At 47.3% G+C, this 12,863-nt stretch overlaps 1 protein-coding gene across 3 annotated transcripts in view; it reads right to left on the bottom strand.

Annotated features, from left to right (window-relative positions):
* Window positions 1-12,863, bottom strand: part of LOC310775484 (ATP-citrate synthase-like) — a 64,180-nt gene that overhangs the window by 34,685 nt on the left and 16,632 nt on the right. For all 3 annotated transcript variants that reach the window (XM_083635636.1, XM_083635637.1, XM_083635638.1), the window contains exons 4-5: window positions 10,444-10,506; window positions 9,674-9,864 (exon numbers count right to left, since the gene is read on the bottom strand). In XM_083635636.1, the coding sequence (XP_083491762.1) occupies window positions 9,674-9,864; window positions 10,444-10,506 (254 nt within the window). The remainder of the gene's footprint in view (window positions 1-9,673; window positions 9,865-10,443; window positions 10,507-12,863) is intronic.

Raw genomic sequence — 12,863 nt, 5'->3', positions numbered from 1 at the left:
TCAATTTGGTCATTCAGTGGCATTTTACTGCCATATAACATAACTAACTAGTGGCTAATATTAGCCACAGTAAGCAACTAGCACTGAACTGGAAGAACAAATACGTTTGTGTTGAACGCGGAAGAGAGAAAAAGTGGGCGTGGTGAATAAGGTGAATAGACACGAGTCACAAGCCCTTACCAAATGAGCCCAGATGATCACAAGCCCTTACCAAATGAGCCCAGATGATCACAAGCCCTTACCAAATGAGCCCAGATGAGTCACAAGCCCTTACCAAATGAGCCCAGATGATCACAAGCCCTTACCAAATGAGCCCAGATGATCACAAGCCCTTACCAAATGAGCCCAGATGAGTCACAAGCCCTTACCAAATGAGCCCAGATGATCACAAGCCCTTACCAAATGAGCCCAGATGATCACAAGCCCTTACCAAATGAGCCCAGATGAGTCACAAGCCCTTACCAAATGAGCCCAGATGATCACAAGCCCTTACCAAATGAGCCCAGATGATCACAAGCCCTTACCAAATGAGCCCAGATGATCACAAGCCCTTACCAAATGAGCCCAGATGACACTGAATCACACTTTGCTTGTAAAGAGAACACAGTAAATACAAAGGGAAGACAGAAGGCCAGAGAGAGCTCAGTATGTTCTCTGCACTGGAGATAGACACCACATGTTCTCTGCATTGGAGATAGACACCACATGTTCTCTGCACTGGAGATAGACACCACATGTGGAGGAAAACAGGCTCAAACCAACTGCACAAGGTCACTCTGTTGGCAAAGCCAGGGACACCGTCACACTACTGAGACAGACAGAGAGAGGGGCAGAAACTCCACAAAACCACAGACAATCACAGCCTCATTGCCAAGAGGAACAGTAAACACAGCAAGAACGTGGAGCAGTGCATCAACTTCTCCAGTTGCAATTTGCATTTCCACTCTACATGACGCTGAGGATGGGAGTGTTCAGCTACCAACACTACGGCTAACCATGCAGCACCAGACTTCAGTGCTGAGGGTGGGAGTGTTCAGCTACCAACACTAGAGCTAACCATACAGCACCAGACTTCAGCGCTGAGGTTGGGAGTGTTCAGCTACCAATACTACAGCTAACCACGTAGCACCAGACTTCAGCGCTGAGGTTGGGAGTGTTCAGCTACCAACACTACGGCTAACCATGCAGCACCAGACTTCAGCGCTGAGGGTGGGAGTGTTCAGCTACCAACACTACGGCTAACCATGCAGCACCAGACTTCAGCGCTGAGGGTGGGAGTGTCCAACTACCAACACTAGAGTTAACCATACAGCACCAGACTTCAGCGCTGAGGGTGGGAGTGTTCAGCTACAAACACTACAGCTAACCATGCAGCACCAGACTTCAGCGCTGAGGGTGGGAGTGTTCAGCTACAAACACTACAGCTAACCATACAGCACCAGACTTCAGCGCTGAGGGTGGGAGTGTTCAGCTACAAACACTACAGCTAACCATGCAGCACCAGACTTCAGCGCTGAGGGTGGGAGTGTCCAACTACCAACACTAGAGTTAACCATACAGCACCAGACTTCAGCGCTGAGGGTGGGAGTGTTCAGCTACAAACACTACAGCTAACCATGCAGCACCAGACTTCAGCGTTTACCCCAGTGTAATGAAAGCCTGCTGGGGCAAAGTTGACTTCCCCCCCTGCTGGGGGGCTCTGTCAGAAGATACTCACCGGGCCTAACAACCTCTCTGGGAGAAACCCTGAGTCTTAGATTTTGGCTATCACGATATGGCATACATGTTGTCATTTCCTGGTTTTAAAGGCTGCATTATAGTATCGACGTCATTTTCTGAACGTACCCGACTGTTGTAGGTGTTCTATTATGCCTTTACCCACTTAGTCATTATAGCCACATGACTGATTATTATTTATCAAAAATCTCATTGTGTAAATATTTTGTGGAAGCAATAGTCATCCCTACAATATTGTCACATATCGATAGAGGTATTTTGCCAAGTATAATCTTGTTTTAATTAAGTGCTGGTGACATCTCACATGTGACTTTCACTTACAACTGAACATTTATCCCGCGTAAAAAAAAAAAATATATTGTGTACTGCCTTTAGCCTAAAAATACCGAGATGTGATTTGCGTCCATATCGCCCAGTCCTACAATCCATTTATTTTATTGTCAATAACGCACATAACACCATGTGGCGATCGCCCAAAATACTAATAATTTATGAATGACGTTTCCAGCATCGTTGCTGTCACACACACCACACACACCCATTGGTGTTGTCAGCCAGTAAAATGACGCTACGCTGACTTACCTAAGTCCAGCCCATTACGTTGCCACGTCCCTTTATCATGTCTGGAAAACAATATGGAGTCAGATGCCTTTGACGAGGAGCCGGGAGCGGTCGCAGGAGCTGAACCCCGTCTGCGCTGTTGGACTTCGGTTGCCGAACCAGGCGGTGCGCTACGCTGAATCCGTGTGGCCAGGTGTCATCTTATCAAACACCACACCAGCGGACCCAAATCTTCAGAGACTCTCCCAAGTATACTCCTCTTCTATTGCAAACGTGAGTCAGCCAAAATGGCACGCTGATCCTTTTTGACTAATTTATTTGACTGGTTGCTTCATTTTGTGGTGTTTGTATTTTGTCTTCAAACTGCTGGCTTAGTATTTCCGTGTTTGTTCATGCAGGGAGCCGGGAAATCCCGAAGTGGACTCCGTTTTATGTGGACTGGGATTTCAATGAAAACGGTGTCTGGGAAAGCCCGGCTTGGATTTATGCACTGGTTTAAATGAACATGGAACTTGGAACGGACTGAACTGAACTGTTGATCACATAAGGGGTTTTTTCTAATACACATTATTGCATTTGAGCTGCCTGGTGTTGTGTGAATTATTTGTCTTGTGTCTCATGCTGGTTTAATGATTAATTAAGGGTTCATGTTTTATTTAATACATGTTTCCTTTGTGGGGTTGTGACTAGACTTAACAACATACAGTACAAGACTGGTCAAACCGCTACATAAATAAATGGCGCCCAATGTGGGGAAGCGGAAGATTTGGGTCCGCTGGTGTGGTGTTTGATAAGATGACACCTGGCCACACGGATTCAGCGTAGCGCACCGCCTGGTTCGGCAACCGAAGTCCAACAGCGCAGACGGGGTTCAGCTCCTGCGACCGCTCCCGGCTCCTCGTCAAAGGCATCTGACTCCATATTGTTTTCCAGACATGATAAAGGGACGTGGCAACGTAATGGGCTGGACTTAGGTAAGTCAGCGTAGCGTCATTTTACTGGCTGACAACACCAATGGGTGTGTGTGGTGTGTGTGACAGCAACGATGCTGGAAACGTCATTCATAAATTATTAGTATTTTGGGCGATCGCCACACTCCTCCCCCCTTCCAAAAAGAAACTTGTAGAGTTTCAGAGGACTATCAGGTTTTCCTCTTCCACAGTATCAGCTTCATTTGCTGAGGGGTTGTACCTAGGATCATGTTGTGCTTGTGCTTCCCATTTTCCAGGTGAACCGGATGGAGAAACAGGTGTCGCATCTGTGAATCCTAAAAACTCCTCGTCCTCCGTCTCCTCTTCAAAAATCTCCCTCAGCTGCTGGCGTTGCTGCTCTTCCAGTTGCTGAGCATTTGGGAGGCAGGAAGACGAAACAGGTGGTGCATCAGTGAATCCTAAAAATTCCTCATCCTCAGTTTCCTCTTCAAAAATCTCCCTCAGCCGCTGGCGTTGCTGCTCTTCCAGCTGCTGAGCAGTTGGATAGCAAGGTTTGAGGCGGGAAATGTGGGCAACCCGTCTGTCTTCTCCACTATCCTCCAGAACGATGTCGTAGTTCAGAGGACCAACCTGCCGAATGACGCGGTAGGGGCCCTGCCACTTCGGAGCCAGCTTTGCAGTAAAAGACTTTTCAGCTTTTGAAAAAGGGTGGGCACGTAGCCAGACTCGAGCCTTCTCCTCCAAATCCATATCTCGCCGATGTTTGTCATAGTTCCTTTTCTGTCGCTTACGGGCCAGAGAAAGGTTCCTTGTGACAAATGTCTTCAGATCATCGAGCTGTGAGAGGTTTGAATAAGCTGGTGAATCAGGCATAACATCTCGGGGCTGCAACAGTACATCCAGGGGTCCCCGGAGTGGCCGGTGGAGGTTGAGTTCAGCCGGGGTCACTCCTGTAGACTCCTGCACTGCAGAGTTCAGGGCAAACCTGAACTCCGAGAGATGTTTGTCCCAGTGCTTATGGCTCGAGCCCACGTAGGAGGCTATCATGGTCTTTAAGGTGCGATTCACTCGCTCAGTTAGGTTTGTCTGAGGATGATAGGCAGATGTAAGCTTGTGTAACACCTGCCATGATTTGCAGGTGGCTTGGAAAATGGAGGAGACAAATTGGGAGCCTCGGTCAGAGAGGACATAGTCTGGTATGCCCCAGCGTGTGAAAATCTCCTGGGTGAGGATGCGAGAGATGGACTCTGCTGTAGCTTTTCTTAACGGGAAGAGCTCCACCCACCTGGTGTAGTAATCCACAAACACCAGTAAGTAGAGATTCCTGTTGGAGCTCCTTGGGAAGGGACCCATCAGATCCATCCCCAGCATTTCCCAGGGGCGAGACACCACAGTCTGTTGGAGTTTTCCTGCTGGCTTGCGGCTTTCGGGTTTGTAAAGTTGGCAGACTTGGCAGTTTGTCACATACTGCTTAACATCCCAGCTCAGTTTTGGCCAATAAACAAGACTTTGCATCCTGCGGTAGGTCTTGTACCTTCCTAGGTGGCCGGAAAGAGGGTCTTGATGGAATAAGGCCAGAAGCTGCGATCGAAGGCCCTCAGGTATGTATATCTGGTATATGGTTTTATATGGCAACTTTACAACCCGGTAGATTAGATCCTCCAAGATGGTGAAAGTGACATTGGTGTTCAACTGTTTCTCCCCCTTCTCAACAATGTCTTGGTATAGAGTTTGACACTCAACATCTTCCTGCTGGGCTTTCCACACTGCTTCAATGGAGATGGGTAGGTCCTTTGGAGTCTCCAGCCTGGCCGACACAATAGAGGCACAGATGGGACCGTGAGTAGCCTCATTATAGTCAGCTGGAGCTCTAGACAGGCCATCTTGGACACTGGTTCATCATATACATTGGTTAATGAGCAAATATGGAACAGCAATATGTCATCAGAAGGCAAACTTAACCCGTGGACAGGCATGCCATTGTACCTGGCCAATGGTAAACCGGAGCACCCTCTAGGATGGACTGAAGTGGAGATATGTCTGCATGGGAAAACATGGTCAGTACCCATGGTTGTGCTATCACCACAAGCACTCGCATTCTCTGTGGTGCTGGGGCTGGACTTTGTGTTTTTCAGTGGGATGCAAATTGATGTTGCAGGAGGATCATATTGGTTTCGTGGACAGACGGGGAGATACCACTTCCTCAGCAATGAGTCCAGCGCACCAAGGGAGGGGGAGCCTAGCAACCATGTTGCTCTCTTTCTGGCAAATACACCTTGGAGCATAGAGCCTCCTTTGCCAGAAGTGTCTGACCTCTTGGAAAAGGCAGCACAGGATTCACATCTGGAAGGAGAAATGAAAGAGAGGCTTATGGTAATGCTACAATACAATAACAATGTCTGTACCACCAAAGTAGGACGCACTGGGTTTCTCAAACACCAAATATTTCTCACTGATGACATGCCCATAAAACAGAAGCCTTACCGTCTCTCTCCACCAAAGCAGAAGGTGTTAAAAGAGCTGCTAGATGAAATGTTGGAAAGCAAAGTAATCGAACCTTCATCTTCACCATGGGCTTCACCAGTGGTCATCGTCCCTAGGAAAAATGGCAAACCCAGATTCTGTGTGGACTACAGAAAACCAAATCATAAAACACACACTGACGCTTATCCCATCCCTACCATCCAGGAAATACTCGAGTCCCTTGCTGGAGCCACAGTCTTCTCTGCTCTGGATTTGAACAGTGGATACTGGCAAGTGGAGATGGACCCAGAGTCCCGGGCTAGGACTGCTTTCATCTGTCCATACGGGCTCTTTCAGTTCAAGGTCATGCCCTTTGGCTTAAAGAATGCTCCTGCCACTTTCCAAAGGCTAATGGATACGGTCTTGGGAGAACTCAAGAGATGCATCGCCTTTGTCTACCTGGATGACATCATTATATATTCAAATTCTTGGCAACAACATTTTGAGGACGTCCAAGCCATCATGGACAAGCTCAGGCAGGCAGGCCTCACAGTAAATGTGAAGAAGAGCAAATTCTTCCGTACCTCCCTGAAATTCCTTGGACATATTGTTTCTGCAGACGGGGTTCAGGTGGACCCAGAGAAAACCGAGGCTGTCCAAAACTTTCCTGTGCCTAGGAACCGAAAGGCACTTGAACGGTTCCTGGGTATGGCAGGATGGTATCATCGGTTTGTGCCAAATTTCTCCAAGACTGCAGAGCCTCTTAATGCCCTGAAGAGGAAGGGAGTAAAGTTCTGTTGGTCACCTGAATGCCAAGCTGCCTTTGACACACTTAAAGAACACTTGATGAGTTCCCCAATCTTGGGACATCCAGACTTCAATCTCCCGTTCCTAGTTTACACGGATGCCAGTGAGGTGGGACTTGGTGCCGTACTGGTGCAACGAACAGAACTAGGCGATGAAGAAATCCTGGCGTATGGCAGCCGTAGTCTCAACCCAGCAGAAAGAAACTACTCTGCTACAGAACTTGAATGTCTGGCGGTGGTTTGGGCTGTGGAGAAGTGGAGAGTTTACTTGGAGGGACGCCTTTTTACGGTGGTAACGGACCATTCTTCACTCCTATGGGTGTTCAAGACCACCAAACCTAGCACCCGACTCATACGATGGGCTCTCAAGCTCCAGGAGTTCACCTTCACTGTGGAGTACAGAAAGGGTAAATATAACACTGTGCCAGATGCCCTGTCTAGAGCTCCAGCTGACTATAATGAGGCTACTCACGGTCCCATCTGTGCCTCTATTGTGTCGGCCAGGCTGGAGACTCCAAAGGACCTACCCATCTCCATTGAAGCAGTGTGGAAAGCCCAGCAGGAAGATGTTGAGTGTCAAACTCTATACCAAGACATTGTTGAGAAGGGGGAGAAACAGTTGAACACCAATGTCACTTTCACCATCTTGGAGGATCTAATCTACCGGGTTGTAAAGTTGCCATATAAAACCATATACCAGATATACATACCTGAGGGCCTTCGATCGCAGCTTCTGGCCTTATTCCATCAAGACCCTCTTTCCGGCCACCTAGGAAGGTACAAGACCTACCGCAGGATGCAAAGTCTTGTTTATTGGCCAAAACTGAGCTGGGATGTTAAGCAGTATGTGACAAACTGCCAAGTCTGCCAACTTTACAAACCCGAAAGCCGCAAGCCAGCAGGAAAACTCCAACAGACTGTGGTGTCTCGCCCCTGGGAAATGCTGGGGATGGATCTGATGGGTCCCTTCCCAAGGAGCTCCAACAGGAATCTCTACTTACTGGTGTTTGTGGATTACTACACCAGGTGGGTGGAGCTCTTCCCGTTAAGAAAAGCTACAGCAGAGTCCATCTCTCGCATCCTCACCCAGGAGATTTTCACACGCTGGGGCATACCAGACTATGTCCTCTCTGACCGAGGCTCCCAATTTGTCTCCTCCATTTTCCAAGCCACCTGCAAATCATGGCAGGTGTTACACAAGCTTACATCTGCCTATCATCCTCAGACAAACCTAACTGAGCGAGTGAATCGCACCTTAAAGACCATGATAGCCTCCTACGTGGGCTCGAGCCATAAGCACTGGGACAAACATCTCTCGGAGTTCAGGTTTGCCCTGAACTCTGCAGTGCAGGAGTCTACAGGAGTGACCCCGGCTGAACTCAACCTCCACCGGCCACTCCGGGGACCCCTGGATGTACTGTTGCAGCCCCGAGATGTTATGCCTGATTCACCAGCTTATTCAAACCTCTCACAGCTCGATGATCTGAAGACATTTGTCACAAGGAACCTTTCTCTGGCCCGTAAGCGACAGAAAAGGAACTATGACAAACATCGGCGAGATATGGATTTGGAGGAGAAGGCTCGAGTCTGGCTACGTGCCCACCCTTTTTCAAAAGCTGAAAAGTCTTTTACTGCAAAGCTGGCTCCGAAGTGGCAGGGCCCCTACCGCGTCATTCGGCAGGTTGGTCCTCTGAACTACGACATCGTTCTGGAGGATAGTGGAGAAGACAGACGGGTTGCCCACATTTCCCGCCTCAAACCTTGCTATCCAACTGCTCAGCAGCTGGAAGAGCAGCAACGCCAGCGGCTGAGGGAGATTTTTGAAGAGGAAACTGAGGATGAGGAATTTTTAGGATTCACTGATGCACCACCTGTTTCGTCTTCCTGCCTCCCAAATGCTCAGCAACTGGAAGAGCAGCAACGCCAGCAGCTGAGGGAGATTTTTGAAGAGGAGACGGAGGACGAGGAGTTTTTAGGATTCACAGATGCGACACCTGTTTCTCCATCCGGTTCACCTGGAAAATGGGAAGCACAAGCACAACATGATCCTAGGTACAACCCCTCAGCAAATGAAGCTGATACTGTGGAAGAGGAAAACCTGATAGTCCTCTGAAACTCTACAAGTTTCTTTTTGGAAGGGGGGAGGAGTGTGGCGATCGCCCAAAATACTAATAATTTATGAATGACGTTTCCAGCATCGTTGCTGTCACACACACCACACACACCCATTGGTGTTGTCAGCCAGTAAAATGACGCTACGCTGACTTACCTAAGTCCAGCCCATTACGTTGCCACGTCCCTTTATCATGTCTGGAAAACAATATGGAGTCAGATGCCTTTGACGAGGAGCCGGGAGCGGTCGCAGGAGCTGAACCCCGTCTGCGCTGTTGGACTTCGGTTGCCGAACCAGGCGGTGCGCTACGCTGAATCCGTGTGGCCAGGTGTCATCTTATCAAACACCACACCAGCGGACCCAAATCTTCAGAGACTCTCCCAAGTATACTCCTCTTCTATTGCAAACGTGAGTCAGCCAAAATGGCACGCTGATCCTTTTTGACTAATTTATTTGACTGGTTGCTTCATTTTGTGGTGTTTGTATTTTGTCTTCAAACTGCTGGCTTAGTATTTCCGTGTTTGTTCATGCAGGGAGCCGGGAAATCCCGAAGTGGACTCCGTTTTATGTGGACTGGGATTTCAATGAAAACGGTGTCTGGGAAAGCCCGGCTTGGATTTATGCACTGGTTTAAATGAACATGGAACTTGGAACGGACTGAACTGAACTGTTGATCACATAAGGGGTTTTTTCTAATACACATTATTGCATTTGAGCTGCCTGGTGTTGTGTGAATTATTTGTCTTGTGTCTCATGCTGGTTTAATGATTAATTAAGGGTTCATGTTTTATTTAATACATGTTTCCTTTGTGGGGTTGTGACTAGACTTAACAACATACAGTACAAGACTGGTCAAACCGCTACAACCATTACGTTGGGTTCACTGGCCAAAAATGGAGATAGAACCATTTTTTTCCATTAGAGAGACAGAGCATCATTCTGTGCCTTCTGCTAAGTAGTATCATGTATTCATGCTGTTTGAATCATCAGAGCAGAGATGCATCAAATATTCTTTCAAGAACAAACAAAACAAAAAACAGGCAGTTAAGACATGTCCCTACTCTTTCTTGTCCTCGGGGACATGTGTGAGGAGCTGCTGTGTGACTTGGTCCTCGCTCAGCTTGTCGCCCACGGCAACCATCAGCCTCTGGGCCTTGGCGTCCACGTCGCCCACCTCCACGCCGCCCTCATGGTGGAACAGCACGTGGTCGCCCTCACGCGTGGCGTAGGTGCATACGTAGAACTCCTCCTCCTGGGTGGACAGGCCAGTGGCGTTAGGGCAAGGAGGCATGCAGTTTGGGTTCAACTCCTTTTCAAACTTTTACTTCAAAATGTAACAGGGTATACGCATGAGTCCTGAAGTTAAATTCAATACCTTTTTTCAATATATTTTGAAGGCCTCAAAAACCACTTTTGTAAAAAGATACGATTTTTGCTGACATCACGCAGTCTGCCACGATATGATATAGATTCAATTTAGGGGTCTGCGATCAATATGAGACGATAACATATGCTCATTTAACACAATCAGTAGAATCGCTATAACATTTAATACCTCTCAAATAGTGACTTTTTAAGGGCCTTAATTTCCCCTAATTTGATTGATCAACTTTTAATACTTTTCAAGACCCAGCAGATACCCTGTGTAAATACATTTACCAATAGGAGAGCACACATTCTCACTTGTTTTGAATATTTATGCTGTCACACATAAACACCATCCCACTCAGAGCACGCTTAATTACTGCACAATTATGTGGAATAAATATACCAAGTAGACATTTGCACACTGGCATAAAAGACACACAGGATGACTTTTAGGACACATTACCTGCGTATGTGGAACAAATGGCTCAATGAGGAAGTTCTTCAACACACCCTTTGCTTTTGCCACCTGTCGAGAGAAACGGGTTCATTTCAAAAACCATACTGGAAGCAACCACAAGTCAAAGCTCATTATGGACTCTTAACGAGCAACTACTGCCAAGCCAGAAATGAGTGGCTCTGCAGAAGAATAAGAAGACAATTATTATCCTGCTAGTTTGTGTGCACAAACTACTGACATTGAGTTGAAGGGGTGGGGCATGGGGGAGGGGGGGGGGGAACTGGGGGAGAGTAAGGTTGTGACGTGGAGGAGAGGAAGGGGGGACAGAGACCTTCTCTGAAGGCCTTGTGTGATGTGGAGTGGTGGGTCAGGTGGGAGGGAGGAAGTACAGGCTGTCTGTCCACCCTGGCGAGCTGTATTTGACCTTTGTGTTCTTGTTTTCATATGTTTGTTATCCCAAGAGCATGACGCAGATTAACACCAAGAGCATGATGCAGATTAACACCAAGAGCATGACGCAGATTAACACCAAGAGCATGACGCAGATTAACATCAAGAGCATGACGCAGATTAACACCAAGGATTAACACCAAGAGCATGACGCAGATTAACACCAAGGATTAACACCAAGAGCATGACGCAGATTAACACCAAGAGCATGACGCAGATTAACACCAAGAGCGTGACGCAGATTAACACCAAGAGCATGACGCAGATTAACACCAAGAGCATGACGCAGATTAACACCAAGAGCATGACGCAGATTAACACCAAGAGCAGGACGCAGATTAACACCAAGAGCGTGACGCAGATTAACACCAAGAGCATGATGCAGATTAACACCAAGAGCATGATGCAGATTAACACCAAGAGCATGACGCAGATTAACACCAAGAGCGTGACGCAGATTAACACCAAGAGCGTGACGCAGATTAACACCAAGAGCATGATGCAGATTAACACCAAGAGCGTGACGCAGATTAACACCAAGAGCGTGACGCAGATTAACACCAAGAGCGTGACGCAGATTAACACCAAGAGCGTGACGCAGATTAACACCAAGAGCATGACGCAGATTAACACCAAGAGCGTGACGCAGATTAACACCAAGAGCATGATGCAGATTAACACCAAGAGCATGATGCAGATTAACACCAAGAGCATGATGCAGATTAACACCAAGAGCATGATGCAGATTAACACCAAGAGCATGATGCAGATTAACACCAAGAGCATGATGCAGATTAACACCAAGAGCATGACGCAGATTAACACCAAGAGCATGATGCAGATTAACACCAAGAGCATGATGCAGATTAACACCAAGAGCATGATGCAGATTAACACCAAGAGCATGACGCAGATTAACACCAAGAGCATGACGCAGATTAACACCAAGAGCGTGACGCAGATTAACACCAAGAGCATGATGCAGATTAACACCAAGAGCATGATGCAGATTAACAACAAGAGCATGATGCAGATTAACACCAAGAGCATGACGCAGATTAACACCAAGAGCATGATGCAGATTAACACCAAGAGCATGATGCAGATTAACACCAAGAGCATGATGCAGATTAACAACAAGAGCATGATGCAGATTAACACCAAGAGCATGACGCAGATTAACAACAAGAGCATGATGCAGATTAACACCAAGAGCATGATGCAGATTAACAACAAGAGCATGATGCAGATTAACACCAAGAGCATGATGCAGATTAACAACAAGAGCATGATGCAGATTAACACCAAGAGCATGACGCAGATTAACAACAAGAGCATGACGCAGATGAACACCGAGGAGTCTGCAACAAACTTGATCCCACGCGTGCAGCAGCATTCTGAAGCCTGCCATGAGTTCAGGGCCAGGAGTTTGCTGAAAGATTCACTTTCTTTCCTCAAGGTTGGAATGGGAGCAGAAATGATCCATGTTGTGGCTGATAAGGTTGGAATGGGAGCAGAAATGATCCATGTTGTGGCTGATAAGGTTGGAATGGGAGCAGAAATGATCCATGTTGTGGCTGATAAGGTTGGAATGGGAGCAGAAATGATCCATGTTGTGGCTGATAAGGTTGGAATGGGAGCAGAAATGATCCATGTTGTGGCTGATAAGGTTGGAATGGGAGCAGAAATGATCCATGTTGTGGCTGATAAGGTTGGAATGGGAGCAGAAATGATCCATGTTGTGGCTGATAAGGTTGGAATGGGAGCAGAAATGATCCATGTTGTGGCTGATAAGGTTGGAATGGGAGCAGAAATGATCCATGTTGTGGCTGATAAGGTTGGAATGGGAGCAGAAATGATCCATGTTGTGGCTGATAAGGTTGGAATGGGAGCAGAAATGATCCATGTTGTGGCTGATAAGGTTGGAATGGGAGCAGAAATGATCCATGTTGTGGCTGATAAGGTTGGAATGGGAG

Source organism: Poromitra crassiceps (assembly GCF_964638095.1).
Source record: "Poromitra crassiceps genome assembly, chromosome: 4".
In the NCBI taxonomy this organism is placed as follows: Eukaryota; Metazoa; Chordata; class Actinopteri; order Beryciformes; family Melamphaidae; genus Poromitra; species Poromitra crassiceps.
The sequence above is the reverse complement of the archived record's forward strand: the minus strand, read 5'-3'. Positions and strand labels throughout refer to the sequence as shown.